General features: G+C 36.5%; 1 protein-coding gene across 9 annotated transcripts in view; it reads right to left on the minus strand.

The window, feature by feature from the left end:
- The window catches only part of WWP1 (WW domain containing E3 ubiquitin protein ligase 1), a 117,710-nt gene that overhangs the window by 20,829 nt on the left and 72,545 nt on the right, over positions 1-24,336 (minus strand). For all 9 annotated transcript variants that reach the window (XM_057736459.1, XM_057736456.1, XM_057736457.1 and 6 more), the window contains 9 exons: positions 22,571-22,907; positions 14,628-14,723; positions 13,127-13,301; positions 10,994-11,048; positions 10,824-10,908; positions 10,564-10,692; positions 5,688-5,763; positions 5,509-5,580; positions 2,684-2,772 (listed from right to left, as the gene is read on the minus strand). In XM_057736459.1, the coding sequence (XP_057592442.1) occupies positions 2,684-2,772; positions 5,509-5,580; positions 5,688-5,763; positions 10,564-10,692; positions 10,824-10,908; positions 10,994-11,048; positions 13,127-13,301; positions 14,628-14,723; positions 22,571-22,907 (1,114 nt within the window). The remainder of the gene's footprint in view (positions 1-2,683; positions 2,773-5,508; positions 5,581-5,687; positions 5,764-10,563; positions 10,693-10,823; positions 10,909-10,993; positions 11,049-13,126; positions 13,302-14,627; positions 14,724-22,570; positions 22,908-24,336) is intronic.

The following is a 24,336-nucleotide window of genomic DNA, read 5'->3' on the forward strand; positions in this document are numbered from 1 at the left end:
TCTAAATCAACTGAGAAATGATAAACACCCATTTATAAAACGAAATCCAGTCCCAACACAGCTGAACCAAGTCAACTTCCCACTGTGATGAGGCTGAAGTAAGACATGTCCCCAGAGAAGAGGACTGAACAGATCTAGTGAGAATGTGTTTAGACACAAAAAGCTTGAAATAAAATTCCCAGTTGTTGCATATCACTTTTAGCACACAATAGACCACAGAAAACTAAGTAAATTCAAAGAAAGAATGACTACAACACGGCATCTAACCTAGTAGTAAGAAAAAAGGAAAGAGGCAGAAGAGTTTTCCTTTCAACATATTCTTCCGTATAGTCTCAAATAAACTAAAGGGTTACAAGAGGCTGAAAAAATTATTAAGACAACAAATGACTAGCAGAGCCTAGAGAAGAAAACGAAGAAAACACTAAAACCACTAACAATGAAAAATCACATTAGAAGCAGCAAAATGTAGGGCAGTACTGCAGTGACATGAGGATAAGCTTGAGAAAAATCAAAACAAAATGAAAAAGCACAAAGATAAAAAGGATCAGAGAAAAGATGACAGACATGTAAGACTGACAAAGGAGGTTCCACGTACCCATGACTGATGTTCCTGAAGAAAAATGGAACAAATGGAACAGAAAAAATATTCAAAGACATAATAGAAGAAAATTTCCCTTAAATTAAGGAAGATCTTAATATGTTCCTAAAAAAAGATATAAAACAATCAACAATGAAATTAATGAACTTCAAAGAAAAGGCCTGTGTGGGCACCCAGAGGAAAAGTGCTTCCTATGAGGGGCTGGTCTCCCACTTCACAATGCTTACATTCAATACTAGAAGACAGTGAAGCAACGTCTGCAGAGTACTGCAGAAACTAGTGTTGTGTGAGACATTTCTATCTAGTGAAGTTGCTGTTTAAATACCAAAGCAACAGAAAACACATTCTTAAACATGCAGCAAAACTACAGGAATATGTCACCCTTGGGAACTCCTGACTAAACTAAAACCAATACGTGAATCAAAATAAAGAATTTGGGAATAAAAAAATCATGGTGTGGAGTAACTGACTATACACATTATATGCATTAAAACCATCAAAATATAAAACAAAACCCAAACAGCTGAGGTAAAAAAGGATTCAGGCAAGAATGTGAAAGTCAGACACTATAAAAATAATACCATATTTCATTTTTAAGATGTACCTTTCTTTTTAATGTCTGAACATTTCTGAAATTGAGACAAATCACAATAGATGTGATATGAATATCCATTGTGACAGGTGGTGTTTCTTTTCTGAAAAAATTTAACAATGTTTTAGATGAGAAAATATGTCAATACAACCAGCTCTGATAACCCCACATGTATATCTCCACCAGTTGTACCTAGTCCCACATCTCTTTTCAAAAGCCAGCTGTACTAAAATTGTGATCATGTAATTCTGTGCACCTGTGAAATGTGAGTTCAAAAAGAGAGTTATTTCTATTAAAAAGCAAGTTTAATTCTTTGGAAATATTTAATGAAAGTGTTTTACTAAAAAATAAACTGCTGTCAAATTAGGTTTGGGCAAAGCAATTGAGGGAAAAAAAATAAAAAGGATTTCTTATTCTTATTGCTTCACAAGTGTCTGTTAATAATATACTTAGTGAATGTGGAAAACTACATTCTCAAAAGGACTCAGAATGAATTAAAAACGCAAGCATAAAACCAACATAAATTGTTATAATAGCAAAAAATAAGAAACAGCCTTATGCGTGCTAACCTATTAATTATGCTATCTCCAAACAATGGAATATTGTGCAACCATTAGTGTTCGCTCTATACATGATATGGAAAGATGTCCATGATATGCAAAATAACAAAATCCAGCTCCTATATATTATGCACGTTGTATGATCAATTCTATTTTAAAAAACAGCAAATATGTATGATATCAAACATATATTCAAATTTATATACAGCTGACCCTTGAACAAGGGGCTTTTGAACTCTGCAGGTCCCCTTATACATGGATTTTTTTTCAATAAATATAGTACCTGTATTTTCATTTTACAAATCTTTAAATTAAGTGTGGGGAAAAGCTTGTGTTCAATTAGAGATCACAGTGTGTAGAATCAAAAGAACTAGGGTTCGAATCCAGATTCTATGCAAACTGCTTCAGCTTCCTGCCCGCTTGGGAGAGTCTTTTATCAATTCCTTTGTTTTGTTTTTAACTGAAATATAGTTGATTTACAATACTATGCTCGTTTAAGGTGTACAGCAAAGTGATTCAGTTATATTTTTTTAGATTATATTCCATTATAGGTGTATACAAGGTACTGAATATAGTTCCCTGTGCTATACAGTAAATCCTTCTTGCTTATCTATTTTATATATAGAAGTTTGTATCTACCAATCCCATACTCTTGTTTTTGAAGCAGAGACAGCAGTACACAGACTTCTGACAATGTAGGGGTCAGCACCCCTAACCCCCATGGTTTCAAGGGTCAATCAAATATGCAGAGAAAATGTACAGGATAACCAACATAATAATAATGGTTACTGCTAGACTTATGTGAATATTTCAACTTTTGTTTTTAAAAATAATTCTGAATTGCTAATGAAAAAAATGTATCTTTTCAAGACTATATCCATTGCGTACAATGGAGATACACTTATTTCGAAGCAGATACGTTCTTTATTTTACCTTGCCAGACCACCGTAATCAAGTCCTTCTTCTCCTCTAAATATTACATATAATCGCCTCCTCAAGTCATACGGTTTTAATGCCATAATCTAATTAAAAACAAAAAACATGCATATTTAAACACTCATATATAACACAAGTATCCTCCAAAACAATTTTACTTAAATTTCATCTGTATTTTCAAAGTTATACATTTCTTTATCTTATATAGCAATGCTTTTAACTCGAGATCAACTGGTTTGTTCCACAAACTAGCAAAGATGTATCATACTCTACTAAGCTTTCTCTGATTTACTATAATAAATCTCTTTCCCCTCTTCTAGTAGTAAATGGTAGTTCTACTTTAGGTTAGTAGCAAGACAGAACAATCTGACACAAAGTTTTTAAGGTTAGAAAATATTCCCTCCCCTGTCACTCTCCAAATTTCACCAAAATCTTGTAAAAGGTGACTTGTAAATTTTCTTCACTAGCAACACTTAATGAGAAGCAAAAGTTATTGCTCTGGGCCCTCCTTATACCACACATTCCATTTCTCAGCAGGAAAGGAACTCAGCTATCGTGAAGAACTATTTATAAGATGATGAATTTCAGCATAAAAAAGTATATCTTAAAAAAATATCTATAGCAGAATTTTATAATCCTTAAAGGCTTATACTAAGGTTACTAGTAAATAAGCTTTACTTCTGGATAAAAATCAACTACTTCCCAAAGTCAAGACTGGTCTAGGTTGGGGCACACCTCACCAGCAGGCATCCACTTCAAAGGTAGTCATGGGCTCAGTTTCCCACAGCACTATCCTCCCCAAGCCAGAGGACAAAGCAAAGTAAAATCTACCACGAATTTAGATGTGCACTTACTAAAACAAAGTTCACACAGAGCTTGGGACTAGCTAAGAATTTACTAACCCAAACCAAAAAAAGTTTTGATAATAAACAGCTATATTAAGTATCTTGTCCAAACTCCAACAGCTACTAAAATGAATCTAAGATTTGAACATCACTGACTTGAGAGTTATTATTCCATTTTGGCTTGTATACATAAAAGTCCCTGTGTACCTGTATAAACAAAGAATTTTAGTTCATCATTGTAATACCTGGGGAGAGGATTGAGAAGGAAAATTCTCGAATTCATCAGAAAAAAAGAACTGACAATATTTTGATTTTTCATCTTTATTCTACAGATGATTCAGGAAAGTAAACCTATTACATTCATTTATTCATGCACCGAATGTTTATTAATGCCTGCTATGTGCAAAGCACTGTTCTAGGTACTGTGCACAACAGCAGTAAACAAAGAGTTGTGATCGCATGGAGCTTCATTCCAGTAAGGGAGATAAACGAAGTGTGTCAGGTGGTGGTAAGTGTTGCAAACAACAATGAAGTACCATAAATGGCTAGAATGGTACTGCGAGGGAGGTGAGCAGAGAACTGCCATCTCAAATGGAGTGCTCTGACAAGGTCTGAGATCATGATGTTTAAACAGAAACCAAGAGGAGGTGAGAATTAACATTAGCATTATTAAAGGAATATTTAAGTGGAATAAAGTATCTATACCACTCTAATTTTAAATAGTTTAGTAGCATTATCATGACTTTTTTGAGTTAATAAAGTCTTAGAAAAATAAATATGTATTAAAATGTGTCAACTTGTTCCAGAAGCTCTTTAAGCTTTATTTTAGTAATCTAGTTCATGGTAGAATGATTCTGTCTCTCAGCCTAGGTACCTGTGCCTGTAAAATGGAGATAATGACAGAAGCTATCTCAAAGGGATGCTGTGAGGATGAAGTAAATGAAATGACAAATCTAAGGTGCCAGTGTTAAGCATATGGGCAATCACTCAATACATAATGGGGTTTATTACAACTATTATTATAATGGACACTCAGTAGGTGGTAGTCATTATTACAGCTATGTTCTGAATGGTTTAAAATTTCTAAACCATTATTCTGTATATCTAACATGTATTCTGTATATCTAACTCCCTTCAGATATACAGAATACAGTGACTTAAGCTGTACAATTTCTCTCAGTATCTGAGGTGTGTTAGTTCCAGGACACCCCCACAGATACCAAAATCTGAGGATGCTCAACCTATACACATCTTCCCATATATTTTAAATCATCTCTAAATTACTTATAATACCTAATACAATATAAATACTACATAAATAAAGGCATACCTTGGAGACATTACATGTTTGGTTCCAGATCACCACAATAAAAATATCACAATAAATCGAGTTACACAGATTTTTTGGCTTCCCAGTGCATATAAAAGTCACATTTACACTGCACTATAATCTATTAAGTGTGCAACAGCATTATGTCTAAAAAGACAATGCATATACCTTATTTAAAAATTCTTTGTTAAAAAAATGCTAACTATCATCTGATCAAATCATAATCTTTTTGCAATAGTAAATAAAAGATCACAGATCAAAGATCACCATAAAAAGTTAACAATAATGAAAAAGTTTGGAATATTTCAAGAATTATGAAAATGTGACACAAGAGACACCAAGTGAGCAAACGCTGTTGGAAAAATGGTGCCAAGAGACTTGCTCAACACAAGGCTGCCATAAACTTTCAATTTGTAAAAAACACAGTATCTGCAAAGCGAAATAAAGTATAAAGCACAACACAACAAGGTATACCAGAATTTGCTGGCTGCAGCAAATTAAAATTTTGCCTTTTGAAACTTTCTGGAGTCCCCATTCCACCCCACCCCGAGATATTTTCTATCCACAGTTGGCCGAAGCCACGGATGCTGTACCTGTGGATACAGAGGACTGACTGTACAATTTTATTCGTATAACACCTTTCTTACCTGCTGGAAGGAATCTTCGAACAATGTCTGCCGGGATACATTGATCTTTACGTGACTGGGTAGTGCATTAGACTAAAAGCAAAAATAATATCGGAATATCATGTAAGTTACAGTACATGTATTGCATAAAGATAAAACTAAATGATTATGAACAGAAGATTTATTTACCACCATAGTACCTGGCACAAATAACGGAAGTGAGCAAGTTTCCACCTAAAGCTGCGTTCATAAGCAATCTGTGGACCACCTTTAGTTCTAAAGAAAAACAAACCATACATTAATTTATAATAAAGCTGGATATTTAATATTCAGTATGAAATTGGAGTGTACCAGGGTCCTACAAATGACCATAGTAAAGTTACCTGCTGGGAGAGAAGTCAAGATACATTTAGTGGACCAGCAGAGACTTGATCAAGGAGGACACACAACATACACAAAGAGGGAGATCATGTGTATGGATGGATCTTTCGTAAGGAAAGTTAATGTGCTAAGAGGGTATAATAACAAACCTAAAAATTGCATGCAATCAAAAATACCTTTTGGAAAAAAATGAAAACATCGATAAAAAAAAAACAAAACAGATTTGTCATTAGCATGACAAACTAAAGGGTAACAGTAAAAAATATTTTTTAAGAAGAAGAGGGACAATCCCAGATAAGAGCGCGGAGAAGCAGGAACAAAATTAAATATGTTGGTAACTCCAAATAAATAAAAAGTGTATAAAACAGTGATAATATGTGATAGATTTAAATATTTATGTATATTATACATGGTCATAGTTAGCATAACAGGAAAGGTTTCCTCACATCTGGAAAACAAATATTAAAAGCCAGCACTAGGGGGCTTCCTAGGTGGCGCAGTGGTTGAGAATCCGCCTGTCAGTGCAGAGGACATGGGTTCGATCCCTGCTCCAGGAAGATCCCACATGCCACGGAGCAACTAAGCCCGTGCGCCAAAAAAAAAAAAAAAAAAAAAAAAGAGCCAGCACTATTCCAGACAGAAAGTCACAAAACACAAGTCATATGCATCAGTTCACTCAGCCCCATGTGGTTAATTTTTGTTGATCGTGATCTCCTGTTAGCAGTTTATGAAGCCATCAGGTTTCCCATGAGGATTCTAGTTTCTTACCCAGTTTGGTGGTGTGATCTAAAAGTTATCAGAAACCTATATTTGCAAAAAAGTCCTTTCATGAACTTTCTTGAAGGTCTTCATTTTTGTAAAAGCATCAGAGTAATATAAATGTCAAAGACTTAAGATGGCATGGTCAAAGACCTGATTACAACGCAAGTGACAAAGAAATTTGGTTATTTATGCAACATATAACATCTTAAGATAATAACTAAAATCATGACATAACATTATACCAGGACATATGCCAGGGCAAATTTTACGAATTTCATATAATTTCTAGAACATTTATATTGATAACATTTACCCATGTAAGTGAAGAAGGTTTATCATCATTCATTTGACAATGCTTCCCATGTAATTCAACATACCAAATAAGCCTAATTAGTTTAATCTCCCTCTTTGAGATGTTTCAGGGAACTTCTGCAGCATCCCAAATTTAGCTAGAGGTCAAAAGAATCCTCTTAGCACATTAAGGCTACCTTTCCATTGTTGGAGGGGGCGGGGGGGGGGGGGGACTGGGGAGTAAATCCACACAAAAATATTTTGCCTGGCAATAAATAAAATAAAATAAGATAAAAAAGATAACCAACAAGGACCTACTGTACAGCACAGGGAACTCTACTACTCAATACTCTGTAATAACTTATATGGGAAAAGAATCTGGAAAAGAATATATATATATATATATACACAAAACTAAATCACTTTGCTGTACACCTGAAACTTATACAACACTGTAAATCAAATATACTGCAATATAAAATAAAATTTAAAAAAATTTTAAGAGTACAAAAAAAAAAAAAACAACCAAAAAACCTGACAGATTTTCAAATAATCCAGCAGTCCTAATAGAGTGTTGTAGGGGAAAAAAAATGTTTCGAAGGCTTAATTCTCATTAACATAGTGAGATTTACATTTTTATTAGAAAACAAAAATAAATTGACATTAGGATTTGCAGGAATGTAGGTTGGCGGGAGAAAGAAAACCAATAGGCATGATACCTATAATACAAAAATATAAAATTGAATTTTGTTGTAAACACCAGGATTGGCACCAGGACTTGTCTGTGAATGGTATATATTGTTTTTTCTACACTTTTTTGGGGGAGTCATGGTTTCAACTACATATATTAGATTGCAAAAATAAAAAGTTATGTTATATAAAAAATAAAAAAGTCAGTTAAATAAAATACTAAAGTCTACTACTGACTACTGCAAAGAAAACTTGATAACCCTTAAATCCAAGGAGGAGAGAGGCTCTAGACAGACGACATGAAAGGAAATTCTACCACATCTTAAAATTAATCTGAAATCAAAACAAAAACTGCTAGAGAGAGTAAGCAAAGCAAAACTGAGTTCCTAGGAAGAAGTGATATCCGGTTACCTAGCTCAGCTAGTCAGTGAGGGAAGAAGCAGGGTGCGCAGCATGTAGGCATAGGTTCTGTTCACACTGAGAGGGCCTGAGTCTTCTGTCTACTGAGTGATAGCCTAATAGACAGGCAGAAAGAACGTTCACAATCTTAGGGAACATTTTGGAATGGATGAAAAATGTTCTCTTCTGTTGTCAGGTTCAAGTGAATTCATCCAATCAATACTGACAAAATGCACAATATGTACCCTGGCACTACTCTAGATAGGGAGAGTATTATTGGTTAATAAAACAGACAAAAATACCTGTTTTTGTGCAGCCTATGTACCAGTGAAGGAGACAGACAAGAAACAGAATGAATAAGTTAAACTACCAATACAATAATTCGTGTTAGAAGGGGATAAATGCCTCACCACTCCCGCGCCTCAAGAAGGAAAAAAAGGTAGGGTAAAAAGGACAAGGAGTAAAGTGGGGAGAAGAATTTTTCAGTTGTGGAAAGGGTAAACAGTGTAGGGCCCACAGACAAAGTAGTATGTGAGCAAAAACATGGTGGGCATAAGCCATATAGACAATACTGGGGGAAAGAACATACCCAGAAGAGGAAATAAAAGCCCAGATGTGAACGCCTCAGATGTCAGAGGCACAGCTAAGTGGCCAGGCAGGCTGAAGCAGAGTGAGTGAGGAGAAATATCAGAGATGAGGCTGAAGAGATAACAGGGGTCAGACGCTGTAAGCGCTTGGAGGCCACTGTAAGTACTTTGCTTTTCACTCTGATTGAGACGGAAACCACTGAAGGCTTTTGAGCAAAGGAATAACTTCTTACTTAAATTAAAAGAAAAAAATTTAAAAGTCTCGCTGCTGCATGCAGAATAGTATTATATGAGGTGTGGGTAGAAAGTGGAGCAGCACTTAGAGGCACCACTCCAAGTGAGAGACCATGGTACCCTGGACCAAAGTGGCGACAGTGGATTGGCGAGACACAGCTGGTCCTGGAAACATTCTGGAAGCGAGGTAACTAGAATTCTTGATGGACCGTACGTGAGGTAAGAGAGAAAGAGTAGTCAAGGATAATTTCAAGATTTTTGGCTCAAGCACACCTAAAAGTGGAGTTGCCTTCAACTGAGATGGGAAATATCCTAGGCAGAAAAAGTCTGATTGATGGCAGTTACCAGGAAGGGGTTATGAACAGAGTTAACAAGCAGCTGAGTATGTGAAACAAATTTCAAGTGAAAAGTGAAAAGCTAGCGATAATATTTGTGAGTGATCAGCATATAGAAATTTTTTTAAAAGCATGACACTGGATTAGAGTCACCAAGACAATGAGCATAAACAGAAAAGAAAAGAGATCTAAGGGCAGAGCCATGGGTACTTCAAGGTTAACAGGCTGACGAAAAAAGGAGGACCCCAAAAAACAGAGGAAGAAATAAGACCAGAAAGACAGAAGAAAATCATGAAAGTTGAGTCCCTGTGCTATTGATACTCTTGCCAGGAGACAGAAATTTTTGTCAAACACTTCTGATTGTGTCAAATGAGACAAAATTGCAAGCCAACCCCTCAACTAACTATGTGGAGGTCACTGGTGCCCTATGTAAGGTCAGGGTCAGTGAAACTTCCTTGTTGTCGGTTTGAGAGAGAAATTAGAAACAGCAATATAGAGACAACTCTTTCAGGTAGTTTTCTTGTAAACGGCAGCAATAAAAATGAATTTTCACTGAATGGATTTATAAGGTGAAGAGTTATCGCTTTCTACTTGTTCATTTTCTATCTAAGAGACATGACAGCTGATGAAGATAATTCAGCAGAGAAAGATGGAAGACAGAAACATGATCACTTCTGGAGCAGTTAACTGGAAAAGAGGGGGAAAGATATAGTCAACCAGCAGAGGGACTGGCCTTTGATAGGAGCAATGACAGTTCATCTTTAGGATGAAGAGGGAAGACAGATGCTGACAGGTGGTTAGATATAATGGTAGGAATCTGTAAAAAACTTTTATGGCTGCTTCTATTTTTTTAGTGACTCAAATATATCACACCTAAGAGTAAGGATGAAGGAGAGATCTTTCAAATACTTAATTAAAGCTATTTTTACCTGGAAAATTCAATTTTGGTGAACATCTCATTCTCTGATGCTGCAGCAGCATGATGCGTCTGTTAAGAGCACCGTCTCTGCGGACATACTGCCTTGGTCTGAAATCACTTCCATTACTTGCTGTATGATTTTGTATAAATTAGTTATGCTCAGTAAGGCTCAGTTTCTATACTTGGAAAATAACATTATCTACACCTCAAGGAATTGTTGGAAGATAAAAAGCTAATTTATATAAAGTGCTCAGAAGAATCCTTGGCACATAGTAATCACTAAATAAATATTTGCTGTTGTTCTTAAAGGAATTATGTGCCACAAATGCATCCTGTAATAAGGCAGAGCAAAGACAGGTATACTAGGGTATTACTTGTGCAGATTTTCTTGATACAAAAAATATGTTGCTAAACTTGAGGCTAAATTAGAAGTGAAACTTTATGTCCTCGTTAAACAGCATTTAAGAACTTCACTTACACAGATGACTTCCCATTGCGAGGATCTTTGAATGTTGTTGTTCTTGTATTATGATCAACAAAGTACCTAACACCTTCGCGGGTATACCTAATTTCCCAGCCTTCTGGCAGGGGTTCTTCATTCTGTAAGCTAAAAGACAAAGTTACAATCACAAGGTGAACATTTCCTAGGTGCTAAAAATGTCTGAATCAAGGTTTACTTGATTTCATCTTCAGACTATGTAATAAGATCATTTAAGTAAGGCTGCAGTATATACATACCCTTGAGTTCTGGGATCTTCCCACTGGGTTGTTTTTGTGTTATGATTCACAAAGTAAACTCTGTCTGTTGAATCCACTCTTTTTTCTAAACAACAGAGAGCAAATGGCATTTAATAACTATTTGCTATATATATGTTTCAGATATTTTTACCAACAACATATTAGCTTACCCCAGCCTGGTGGCAAAGGCCCGTATGGGTCATTTTCTGCAGCTAACATTGAAGCCTGATTGGAGAAAAGGGTTGGGAGGAGAAATTTAAAAAAATGGGTTTTAATATAAAATCATAAACTAAGCACTTGGCAGAATCACATTTTTTAGTAATTTTCTAAAAAATATGATAAAGGAATGTGAATACAGTAATTTCAAGACACGAAGTTCTGAAAGTGTCATGAGTTAAAAGAAGTCAATTAAGTGATAAAAATAGTAGTTTTTCTAAAATGATTTAGAAATAATATATCAACATCAGTACTTTAATCTCTTAGCCCTTCCTTCCGTAAGAGTCCGTAAGAATGAAATGACATAAGAGGAGAGCATATAGAAAACTGTAGTTTAAATGAGGCAACACTATTTGTTTAAAAATAGAATAATTATCACATTTCTCTTTAAAACAAAGGAATATTAATAAAATAATATTAAACTCTAATATTATCTTTATACAAATAAACTTTTACCTTAGTATTAATATCTTTTATATATTCATACATAAAAACGTATTAACGCTTACATATTATTACAACCCAGAAATATATTTAAAAGAAAATATAAACATTTTATCATCAATTTTTAAAGAATGACAAATATAAAAATCATTGCCTGAAAAATAATTTCTTAATAATAAAGTATAAGTATCTTGATAAATATTTTATAACCCTGTAATAGATACTGTTAATTGCACTCATATTATTCAGGTAACTAAACCTCAACTATCTAAAGATGTTCTGTTATGTGTAGAAGAACATACTTCTGATACACACTATTAGCTAATTCTGCCCTGTTTCCCCAAGGTTTTCATATACATAACAAAGTCCAACCAAAACAAACGCACAGAGTACATAATTTGTTTACTATATTCAGCTAAACAATGGAAGCCTACCACAGACTTCTGTACAAGTTACCAAAGCACCAGCAATGGACAGCACAAGATGCTGTGCGAGCTGAGCTGGCCCACTCTCTCTCTGCTGGCTACTTGCAAATGAGAACTTATTTAACCTCTGAAGAAAGTGGAGCTGAATGAGCCAGGCTGAGGTAGGATTCTGAAGAGTTGTTTTCTTTTTGTATCTTTCCTAATTTCTTTCTACATTTTGGGGTTTCAAGTTGCCTCAAAACACTATTTAGAGATGCCCAGTACTTAAAATTTATATTTTCTACTTGCGATCAAATCTATTTAACAGAAGTCCTCCTAGCCCATCATTCTTGTGGATGTTTGCTTATGGCAATAAACAGATAACCAACTGGTCAAATTTTCAGAGAGCATTAGATTTTTTTTGGACAAAACTATCTCCAATCCCCAAAATATATATTTGGTGGGCCACAATAGATGAAGACTTTCTGAGAATCTGGGATGGGAATGAGAACAGCTGGAATATGGCAAGACTGGCCTTAAGTAAAATCAGTAGGTAACTGGTTTTGTTTAGAGCAAACAAAATGATTATAACTAAAAATGGAAGACTAGGAACTGGTAAAGACAAATTATTTTATTAAGAAACTGCATTTATGAAACTACCACTTGGGACTTTCCTGGTGGTCCAGTGGTAAAGAATCCGTCCTGCAATGCAGGGGATTCAGGTTCAATCCCTGGTCAGGGAACTAAGATCCCACATGCCATGGGGCAACTAAGTCTGTGCACCGCAACTACTGAGCCTGTGTGCCTCAACTAGAGAGCCCATGTGCTGCAAACTACACAGCCTATACTCCCTGGGGCCCATGTGCCACAACTACAGAAGAGAAAACCGACACGCCAAAACTAGAGAGAAGCCTGTGTGCCGCAATGAAGGATTCCGCCTGCTGCAACAAAGATCAACGAAGACCTGATGCGAAAAGAAAGAGAGAGAGAGAGAGAGGGAGAGGGAGGGAGGAAGGAAGAAAGAAAGAAAGAGAAAGAAACTACCACTTAATAAGGACAAAAACCTATTGTATAGTTATGTTAGTAAACTAGAATTTAAAAAAAAAAAACAAAAGCAAAGTGCTTACATATATCAGAAATGCTAATTATTTATTAAAGAGCAACTAAAAATCACCAAGGTAGAAAAGGGCAAATGCCTGGAGGAAAAGCTGTATTAACATCTTATAATTTCCTAATTACCGAGTAGAGGTATCGTTGGTTGAACTGCTGCATAGCTCCCTGCAGTTGGTTCCGCTGAGACTGCCACTGTTCAAAATTCCGGACAGATTCCATGGTAGGCCGCTGCCAGGTTGTTGTCCTGGTGTTATGATCCACATAATAAACTCTTCCCCGATCATCCACTCTTCTTTCCCAACTACCAAAAATAAAATAAGCAATAGTAAAGATGAAAATAAATAATCTCTTGATATAATAAACTGGAAAGCAGTTAGGCAATACTTCACTTAAATAATTTAAAAATCAAGCCTAAGAGATGATAAGTTTAAAAGAATGTAAATACTGATATTCTTCAGAAAAATTATGAACACGCAACTTGCTATCTATTTTAGCTAAGTTACCTTTCCATTCTTCCTGTACATGATTTCTAAGGGCCATCTAAAAAAGAGGCCATAGATTGAACAGTATCAATGTGAATATCCTTTCTCCCTCTTTTTTTGATAAACATTTGCTGAGTGCTTGCTGTATACCTAGCAATCTGCTTTTATCAACCCTACCTATTTAAAGGGCTTTAACTCAACTTGTACAGCTTTCAACCTGCCTTTCAGTTAGTTACACTGTGGCTGAACTAAAGTGCAGATGGAGCCATGCCATTCCACCTGTCACAGCATAAAAATGAACTCATTCACCATTTCAGCCTCAGCTCCCTTAAGGTCTTTCAAGAGACCCTATGAGAGCCAAAGCAACTACCTGCTGGCCCCAAATGTGTCATATGTTTCATTCTGCCAGGCCTTAGAACAGAAGGCCCTTCTCCACCAGGCAGAATTCTCCATATCCTCCAGAGTTCAACTTAAGCCAATTTGTATCATTAATTTATATGATTTCAGTATCCCTTCAGCAACCAGTCTCACAAAAACAACACACTTCTTGCCTTGAATTTTCTGAACTCTGAATATGTTTTACATTGGTGGACTCTGAGTTGCATCTGGAGGGCAGTTTGTGAACAGCCTTGAATGACAGCCTAAGAGCATAAACTTTATTTAGTATGTAACAGAAATGCTTTTTCATGTAAAACCCTCTACAACTTTAGCCATAATGTAATAATACAACTTTACTTGTAGCAATCTTTTAGATAATAATTTTGAACCACACTAATACCTCTTACGTAAATGTCGTGCACTAGCATAGTTCAGATCCCTGTCTATGGAGAACCATACATATAAATTGCCCCAAATATGACTTTCACTCCTTAAAAAGTAACAAGGACTGAAATTGGATCAAAATTCTTCAACTACTCTCAGTAAACTCATGCCAGTGTTTGACAATCTCTTAATCTCTTGGAAGCCCTTCAGACTAACTGTAAAAGAGACACAATGTAACAAATCTCATCTACTGAACATTCATTATTCACAAAAGCAAATCAAGGAAATGTAACCTGCAGAATGAAAGAATCATTTTATGTTGTATTAAATACACTTTTAAAATTACACGCATAAAACACAACTAAAGATACATAAAATGCTACCCTGGAGGTAAAGGTTGCGGCCTTTCCCATGTGGTCGTTCGAGTGTTATGATCCACGTAATAGGTTCTACCATGAGGATCTTTTCTTTGTTCCCACCTTTAAGAAAAATGCAAAAATAAAAAAAAAGACAACAAACTAAGACAATCTGAAAAACGATTCCTTCTTATAATCCAAAAAATTACAGATGTTTTACTTTAAAAGGTCACATATATACATAAAGTTGCTTCTTTTCTCAATTATTATGCTTTCTAAGTTCTTAATTATTCCCCTTTCATTAACAGCACTGGAAACTCAGTAAGTACAGCTAGCAGAGGAAGACAATAATACCTAAAGTTTTTAAAAGTTACTAATTTACAGAATTCCAAATCATCATGAAACAGAAATTTAATCAAGGGCAGAGGAACTTCAGCCTAATATATCACACCCAAAGCATAAAATGTCAATGAAGTAATGTCCATTTTTGCAATTTAAAAAATACACATCTAAAAGATTTTAGCAGAAATCGCCTTAAAGTATGTGGCAACACAGTTCCATGAAAATTCTTTCTTCTATTTGCATACAGTGTCTTTTTGTGCACATCTATCCCTCTCTTGTCTTTGGCAAGCCTCTGAGTTTATGGACAACCCAATTTTATTTTTTTCTGTTCTACCTTGAAGACTCTCAATCTCTTATTTCCCCTACCCTCATTCTCTCCTCTGTGATCCGTTTCTTCCTCTCCAGTCTTTCCCTAAAATGGTATAGAAGAAAAATTTTGAACATAAATAAAAACCTGGTATTTCTGAGTTTAACACTCTTGTTTTCAACTGAAAGTAGAACAAATGAAAAATATTTTCCTTTCTCTTAAAGACAGGGATCCAATTTAATCTGACTTCTTTTTGATTAGAGATGTCTTTAATTTTTAAATTATTTTCCTATACAATGACCATATATGTATTCAAGTTATTCCCCAACAAAGTGTACACATACATACATATTTCCAATAGCATGAAAAAAAATAATCATTTGTTTAAGCTGCATCTGACAGTCACAACATGCTTAAACAGTAATCATGAACAATAAAGGTGCCCAAGTTCAAAACTGATTCAGATCATATAAATTATTAAACTTATTTATTACAAATCAGTGGTATAAAATCTTACACTAGAACATTCATGCTATCCTGTAACTACAAAAATTTAGATATTCCTCATAAGTATTTCACTAAAAATAATAACCTGTAATTTCAGATTTACTTCCTATGTTTTTATATAATAAGAGTTCATGGGAAGGCAGGATTTAAGTATGGCATTTCACTTTAAAGACATTTCTGGAATACCTAGAATACATACCAGTGGGTTATTGATTTGTACGAAAGCTTAACAGCCAAAAACAAATACCTACACAACATATCAAGTTTCAAGAACTTCCTGATAATGGTACTTTTGCTTTTTTTTAGGTATTAATTCCAAAATCAGTTCTTGAATTTGTATTGCTATTCTGTATCAAAATTTCCTGGTTTCCATCCTTTCTTCACAAATACTCTTCACTACTTTTAATTTAGCTTTAATTTTTATCAAAATTATGTACACTTTCACATACTAGTTTAATATATATCTCACAGTTACACAATTATGTAACCTCCACACACTTTAAACAATCATACAGTCTATGAGGCTCATCACAAAAAAACAACAGTGCCTACTGTCTCCTAACCTCATTTTCTGTTCTCCAAAGGTAACATTTTCAACTGTTTTAGCCAATTCTTTTAGTATTTGTCTCTTTTTCCTTATTAGCAAGCTTACTCTACTAATTTAATTTCAAGCATAATTTATTGATTTCTCACTATGAAAAGTGAAGCTGTAAGTTTCTTTCCTGCACAATATACACATATACTCTGTAACTTGGACCCTCCTTCCAACTGTTCCAAATACATACATATGCTGTGTCCTTCCCTTATAATTACTATGACTGTGTAAACCCTCTGACAGCTGAGCCATGAATACACCATTATTTCTTTAATTGCCTCATTTCCTCCCATTTCCTTATTTTTCATACTTATCATTAATTTAACCACAAATACTTTCCTAGCTGCATAAATCTCCTCAAAATATTCAAGCTCACTAGGTATTTTATCAGTCACACCTACCATCAAGCTTTCCTTTCATCATCCTGCTGGTAACTCCTTTCACTCTTTTATCAAGAGAGTGGACCCCACGTCCTTCACTTTTACTACCTAAGCTTGGAGAAACACATGTCCTGGTAGCCTCCTCAAAAAGTAAACTTATGTGGGAAGTACACTTTTGGAAGCCTAGGCTGTCTGAAATATATTTATTCTGAGTGCACACTAACAGTGAGACTGGATACAGAATTCTAGGCTGAATATAATTTCTCTCAGCATTTAAGGTATATTGTTTCCTGGCTTCTTGCGTTGATTCTGAGACATCTAATACTTCTCTGATGGTTATGAGATTTGCTTTTTTCCATTTTTTTTTTTAAATCTCTGGAAATGCTTATGATTTTTTCTTTGGCCCCAATGTACTAAAATTTTCATAACAAGTTATCTTAATATGGGTTTATTTTCACTTATTATCCTGAGTTTTGGTAAGCCCTCTCCAAAAGGAAATTCATGTCCTTCATGTTTGTAAAAGGTGAGTTATTTTTGGTTATTTTGTTAAATATTTCCTCCTATTTTCTCTTTCTGCAACTTCTCTTATCAGACCTTCTGAACTGGCCCTCTAATTTTTCTATTTTATTTCCTTTATTTTATAAATTTATCTTTTTGTTCTACTTTCTGGGAAATTCATCTACCTTTCTTAGCCAGGTCTTCCAGTGAATTAGATTTCTAAGAGCTTTTTACAAACCTCATTCTTCTTTAATATATGTTATATCTACTCTTATCCCTCTGAGAATATTAAAATCGTCTGTTTTCTTCAAGAGCATTTTCTAGGTTATTTTGATCTTGACCTTTCACATTAAGAGGTTTCCCTCAGATGTCTAATGAGTAGGGCACCAAAAAAACTGACCAGGAGCTTCGTGGCCTGGGTGGGGCTTGTGGATTGTGGGATTAATTGAAGGGCAATATAATAAGGCTATTTTGTTGGAGAACAAATAGATTATCAATATTTTTAGTCTTTTGGTGGGGGGGGGGGGGTACTCTTCGATAGAAGATACTTCCAGTCACCTGGGTGGAAAAGTAAAATCCTGGCTGTCAATATTTGGGGATTTGGGTATGAAAGAAGGATGTGGGTTTGGAAATTCACTTGTAACTTTATTCAGTTACTAACCTCATAAAGGTTTACTCACGTCCCCCTGAAGTAGTACAGTACCTGGCTCTCAAATGTGCCTGATGTTCCAAACGCAGAGAACCTTCAGAGAAGAAACCCTAGGCAAGGTAGCAGTCCTAGCTGCAGGGAGGAAAATCAGGGATTCATTTCTTAAAGTGACTTTCAATCAACATTGCTATTTATAGTGCCATCTTCACAGCCACTTCCAAAGGTATCTGATGCTGCCAATTCCTGAGCCTTCTGGAGGCACCAATGCGTAGACGTAGCTTTTCCCACTGACAGGCCAGAATTCAGCTCTCTTGGATTTGCAAAGTCAGCTCCACTTAATCATACTCCAGATGACTGCAACCTCATAAGCGACACTGCACAAAAGCACCCTGCTACACACTTCCCGATTCCTGAGCCTCAGAAACTGTGTAAGAGTATGTTTGTTGTTATAAACTGCTAAATTTTAGGGTAACTTGTTACACAGCAATAATTAATACAAAAGGAATACCATAAACCCATTCAAAAGGATTAAGGTAAACTTATACATTTAGACCAAAAGCTTCACGAAGGTTGGGCCTTGATCTATGTTGCTAATCAGTGTACTAACAGCACAGTGTCTGCCACAGAAGAGGTGTCTGATAAACATTTATTAATGTTTGGTGCATGTGTGAACCTAGCCGTACTGACATGGAAATATGATCAAGTTTAAAACGCAACTGAAAAACAGTATGCGAGTCTATGCAAAATAGTAATGTACATAGTTGCTTTTTATCCTCTTCACCGACTTTTTCCTTCCTCATATAACCTGTCGCTATCTGACATTACTGAGCAGGTTTTTAATGCAAGGCCACTGCTGGCAGCTGCTGTAACATACGCCCCACAGCAGCAGAGGTTCTCTTGTCCCTCTGAGTACCCAGTGCCTAGGACAATGTCTGACCCAGAGAAGCTCTCAAATATTTGCTGCTGGAATAACATTTAGACACCACTCTCTCTGTGGTAAGCTTAAGGGGTACTTTAACAAGTGTTTCTGTATCATTTAAATATTTTATTTGGTCATGTCTTGCTTTTGTGATCAGAAACGAATTTTAAATTAGGGGAAAAAAATAAACGTAACCAAGTGTACCATCCATAAAACAGGCTATGAAGCCATTTTCTAGTTTTATCCTGTTAGTTGCAAATACTTTCAATTTAATATTCAATATTCAGTAAGCACTTAGGTTCCAAGCATAATTCTAGCCACTGGTTCTTAATTTTTCTAAAACAAGGGATCACTTCCAGATTTCAGTGTTTTCGCTCCAAAGAGAATTTATCTTTCTCAAACTAAATTGCTTGCTACACACATCATAAATACTTTTGGATATCGTCTTTATAATTTTCTACATTCTATTCATTAGATCAAGGAGAGGCAAACTTTTTCTGTAAAGTGCTAGACAGAAAATGTTTTAGGCTTTGTGGGCCAAAGGGCAAAATCAAGAATATTATGTAGGTACTCACATAATAAGAGCAAAAACTCCTGTCATACCCCACCCTATCTTCCTGGAGTAGGGCATCCCAGGCTGTGGACATGCCGCGTACCCAGTTGTCCTCTGCTGATGACACTGTTGGGACAAAGAACTCCTTGCCCACAGGGGAGGAGCCTGGTCACTTTCATCACCTGCCCCACTGACTCTAGGATCCCAGTGTGCTTTTCTCTCCTCCCCCCGCAGCCAGTCCACAAGGAGGCAACTTGCGGAGTTGTCACTCCCAGAGTGAGAGTCTACCTTTTGGAGCATGACAGTTGCCCAGAATGAGTCCCTACTGTGGTGACAGAGCAGGCCTTGGGCAACAATGATGAAGGAAGGTGCTGGCAGGGGGAAAAGGCGGTACAGGGATAAAGGGACTTGGTCTCAGGCTTGGTCTGGGTAACTCAGAGTGACAGCCAACTAGAGCTGTACCCATGGGCCCTAAAAAGTGATGGACTGGAACTGGCCAGAGACTAGATTATCCCTGCAGTGGAAATTCATGAATACTCCTCAAATAGTTGCAAATTATCAGGTTGACTGCTGAGACTTCTCAATAGAATTCTTTAATTTCATGGGAATAAGTGCTAATTTATAACTGCTACACCTCACCTTCAACCATAATACTCTCCCTTTGCCTTCCTAGTATTCAGATATAGCCTCCCTGTCTCATATATATAAATTTCCAAAATCTACTGCTGAAGAAAGACCTTGTAAAAAGGGGGGGGGGATATAAATGTGGAAGAGTTTTGTTAAATATATTACAATAAACATGACAGAATTTAGTTACTGATTGGATAACTACTGGTTTCGAACTTGGATAATGGGATAGGTGGTAAGACTTCCCTTCTCATAAACCATGATCAACAGTTGCCCCTCTCTCCTGTATGGCTTGCCAATCTCTCTCCTGGCTCCTGCCCACCAGCAACTGACCACCCTTTATGTTACTCCCATTTTTTAAAACAAAAAACTACTCCTGAGTACTGTAGCTTCCCTTGTTCACCTCTACCAGACATTCCTCTTTCTCTGTGTGTTCACAGGGAAGTTTTATCCATTAGTTCTCACTCTTTCAAAGAGTTTTCTATCACACTTCCACCCCTTCCATTCACTCCAACACACAGCAGTCTGAATACAGCTCTATTTCCTGGAAGTCATTCTGTCAAAGGTCAACAATAAATAATCTCTTTGTTGTTAAACTCAATGGCTGCCTTTCAGTTCTTATCTTACTTGAATTTTCAGTAGTTTTTGACCTTGTTAACCATTTCCTCCAAAGCATTTACAAGCCAGGGCCTTTGCCCAATTGCTCACTCACTCAAAATCATTTAATCAAGCACTGATTCACTTATAAATATTTATTGAGTATCTGCTACATGGCAGGCATAGTTTTAGGCATGAGAAATACAGAAATGGACACAATACAGCCCCCTTTTCAATCTAGTGGAGAGAAAACTGACAATAACACATAAATAGATGTCACATGGTGATTTAAGTGTTATAAAGAAAAGTAATACAAACATCATGCTGATTAAAAGAACGCTACTGATTCCATTTATGTTAAGTTCTACAACATGGAATACTAATCTATAATCTATTGATACCGAGCAGGACCCTGTGGAGCTCCTGGGCACAAAGCCTTTTTGTCTTCCCCATTTCTCTGATTATAGGAAGCAGCCCTCATTCAGCCTCCATGACCTTCCCTGAGTTCCAGTGGGCAGATTCAAGCAGTTGTTAATTAGGGAAGGGAGGGGAGGCGGGAGACCAGGGAGAAACAGTCAAGAGCAACTTGGGGGCAGGTCCTGTTTCCCCATCAACATACACGCAACAAAATCTTTGAGCTATTCTGCAGAAGTTGAAACCCCTCCAGATGGCAGAAGCTAATGACTAACGATGGTATGCTGCCCACAAGCACGTAGACCCCAGACCAGTTGGACTTGAAGGCTGATGATGCTGACTCCTACTTACCTCACCACCAGCCCATCAGAAGAATGCAAGACTGTTACTACCCTGATCCTTACTGCCTATGCCTGGCCAAGAGCCCTGACTATAGGACCTCTCCCTGTTCCCCAGGAAGGGGGGCACAGTTCTTGAAGGGCTGGCTCACCGTGTTCCCCCTTTGCCTGGCAAAGTAATAAAGCGATTCCTTTCTACTCCTCCAAAGCTCTGTCTCCGTATTTCCATTCGGCATCGGTAAACAGAGGCCAGGTTTTTTACAGCAACAAATTGTGGGGCCTCTTCTGGGATCTGACTCATATGCAGGGCAGCCCCACAGTGCCCCTCAGCTTGATTGGAAGCTCAGAGGTTTCTATCCACGCCAGCCTCCTTTGGGAGAGCAGAGGGTAGAGGACTTCAGGGAAGCCAGATAGCCAGGGATCCCCTGCCGTAGGGCTGTGACCCTGTCATACCAAGACTGCCATCTCAGTAGTAGGAACTCTGAGATGGAAGTGGAGCACGGGAGAGAGGCTGCCCTGGCAGCTGCCAAGGCCGGACCATCACAGCATTCTCAAACTGTACTGTGTACATGTTTAAAAACCTGAGACCAGAGACAATGAATCATTAACATTAGTGTCATCAGAGTCAAGTAGAGCCAAAAAACATCTTAAGTAAACATGGGAGAGATGACCAAATGAATACACACACAGAATACTCTTTAAAGAAAATCTAGGAAGCTGAATAACTACAGTAGGAAATTTAAAGATGATTAAGAATTACTACGCAGCAATGAAAACCTCAGTTTGCAACACCACTACTCAGCAGGCTTAGGTGACTTTCCCCAGTACCCAGTATAAACCGAGAAAAAAAGGTGGCTACCTGCTCTCAAGTTCTGCCTGGGGAGGCAACAATAAAGACAGCTAGAGAACTGAGGTTATTATGTAGAGTGTCAGGGTCACTCTTACCTAAAAGTAAACCAAGAATCAAATTCAAGAGAGTCTTGCAAATTAATATAACGTTTTTTTCCTTTTCCTTTCATACAGCACACACCAAAACGAGCAATTGTTCTTAGTTTTAAAAAATACTTGGATTGTAGCAAATAAACAAATTGTATGAATCAGATTCCAACTTAGATTTCAAATTACCAAACAATGGAAAAATTTTATATACATATCCAACATTCAGATATTACCATAAAGTTCCTATTAAATGTAAGTCAAACGTGTTAAAAAAAAAAAAAGAAAGAAAAGAAAATTTAACATACCCTGATGGCAGAGTTTCTGTGTTGGCATTTCCAGACTGCTGCCGGGCAGGTTCCACACACCCATCTGGCTGTCTTAATTTGGCTGCTTCAAAAGCAGAGCTACTTCCAGAACCAGAGGTGGAAGGACCTAATGTACTTCTAGCTTCAGATCCAAATGCTCCACTGTTAGAAAGAATACATTCATTGTCTTCTGAGGAAGTCAGTATTTCTTGAACTGGAGGATCTTCGACAGTAGTACTAGTGCAATTTGAAGACAAGGTGGCTTCTCCAGATGCTACTACAGTGCCCACAGTGGAAGCATTGTCAGTTGGTGCAGATGGGGATGACTCTCCATTAACTGGAAAGGGAAAATTAGTAAGATGATCTATCGAGGAACAAAGCAACCAAGTAACTCATCGATTATATTTATGCAGAGCTTAATTTACAATGAGCAACACATCAGCTACTGATGGAAATTAGACAGATACTTTTTGTTGCTCACATTTTAGAGATACACATTTAAATAATAAAACTTAAGAATATACATATACCAATAACCCTAACTTAAGGAAAGAGAAACCAATATGAACAAACATTTTTTTCCTCCAAATAATCAATTCTGCATATCTGCATGGGTTCTATAAAAACTTTAAAATGACCCCATTCAATCTCCCTGTGTAAATCCAGCTAATATCAAAAGAACTCTTGCGAAATATAAAGCGGCATTAATTCTTAAGATAGTACTTCAGGGGATTGCACAGGAACTCGTTCTACCCTTGCTGGAGAAATAACCCAGCACTGGGGTCCAGTGACATCATTTTCTTAACTTTCATTTTAAATGTGATTGATCCACTTCAACTGTGTGTCACTATGAAAGTGAGTCAAATTAAAACTGGAAAGAGAACAGATTACTGAACAAAACCTATCAGAAAATTACACATCAAAATTCTAACTGAAACAGAGGAGGGAGACATAATTAAGATTAATGGAATGTTCGGATAGATTTTTAAAGAAAGAGACTTAAATAGTGGGAAGGAGAGAAAACGAGTACTATTAAAGACATCAAACAGTAAGCACAAAAGAACAACAGAGCCAACAGAACCAATGAAGTTCTGTACCAACTACAGGGAAGAGTAGCTTTGGGAGAAAAAAAACCAGTAACAAAATATAAGAGATAAAATGTTTAGAGTGCTACCTGTACTCAACATTGTTAGATAACATGGAGAAAAGAAAAGAGAATATGCACAGAGAGACTAAATTCTGTGTCTCTTACATGATGTTCAGAATTGACAGATGTTCAAAAGTGAATTTTCTCACTTAATTTTTATTCTTCAGCAATGCAGAAATTAATTTCCAAAAAAAGAAAAGATTAACAGTAGTATTTTCAAAGCAAAATAACACTAAATGGGAAAAGAGGAATATATGACACAAGATAATCCTGTCCAATAAGAATCAAAAACCCTTATGCGCATTAAAACATAGCACATGCTACAGTCTGTTAAAAACAGAGGAAGAAAATTATTAAATAGCACCTTTCAGTTGTTCAAGGTAAAAATTTCTCTCTGACAACATTTCAACTACAAGTGCTCTCAGCTCTTCTCTCCATCTACACCACTACCCCACCCATCATGTTTTGTTTATTGTAACAATGTCCGAATTGGTCTGCCTACTTCCTCTCTGGTCCAACTTCAAACCGTTCTTCAAACAGCAGCCAAAGCAATCTTTTAAAAGCACGCAAAAGATCTTTTCACTCCCTAATTAAACACACCCATTACAACCAGAAGAAA

This window comes from Hippopotamus amphibius, chromosome 5 (assembly GCF_030028045.1).
Source record: "Hippopotamus amphibius kiboko isolate mHipAmp2 chromosome 5, mHipAmp2.hap2, whole genome shotgun sequence".
NCBI lineage: Eukaryota > Metazoa > Chordata > Mammalia > Artiodactyla > Hippopotamidae > Hippopotamus > Hippopotamus amphibius.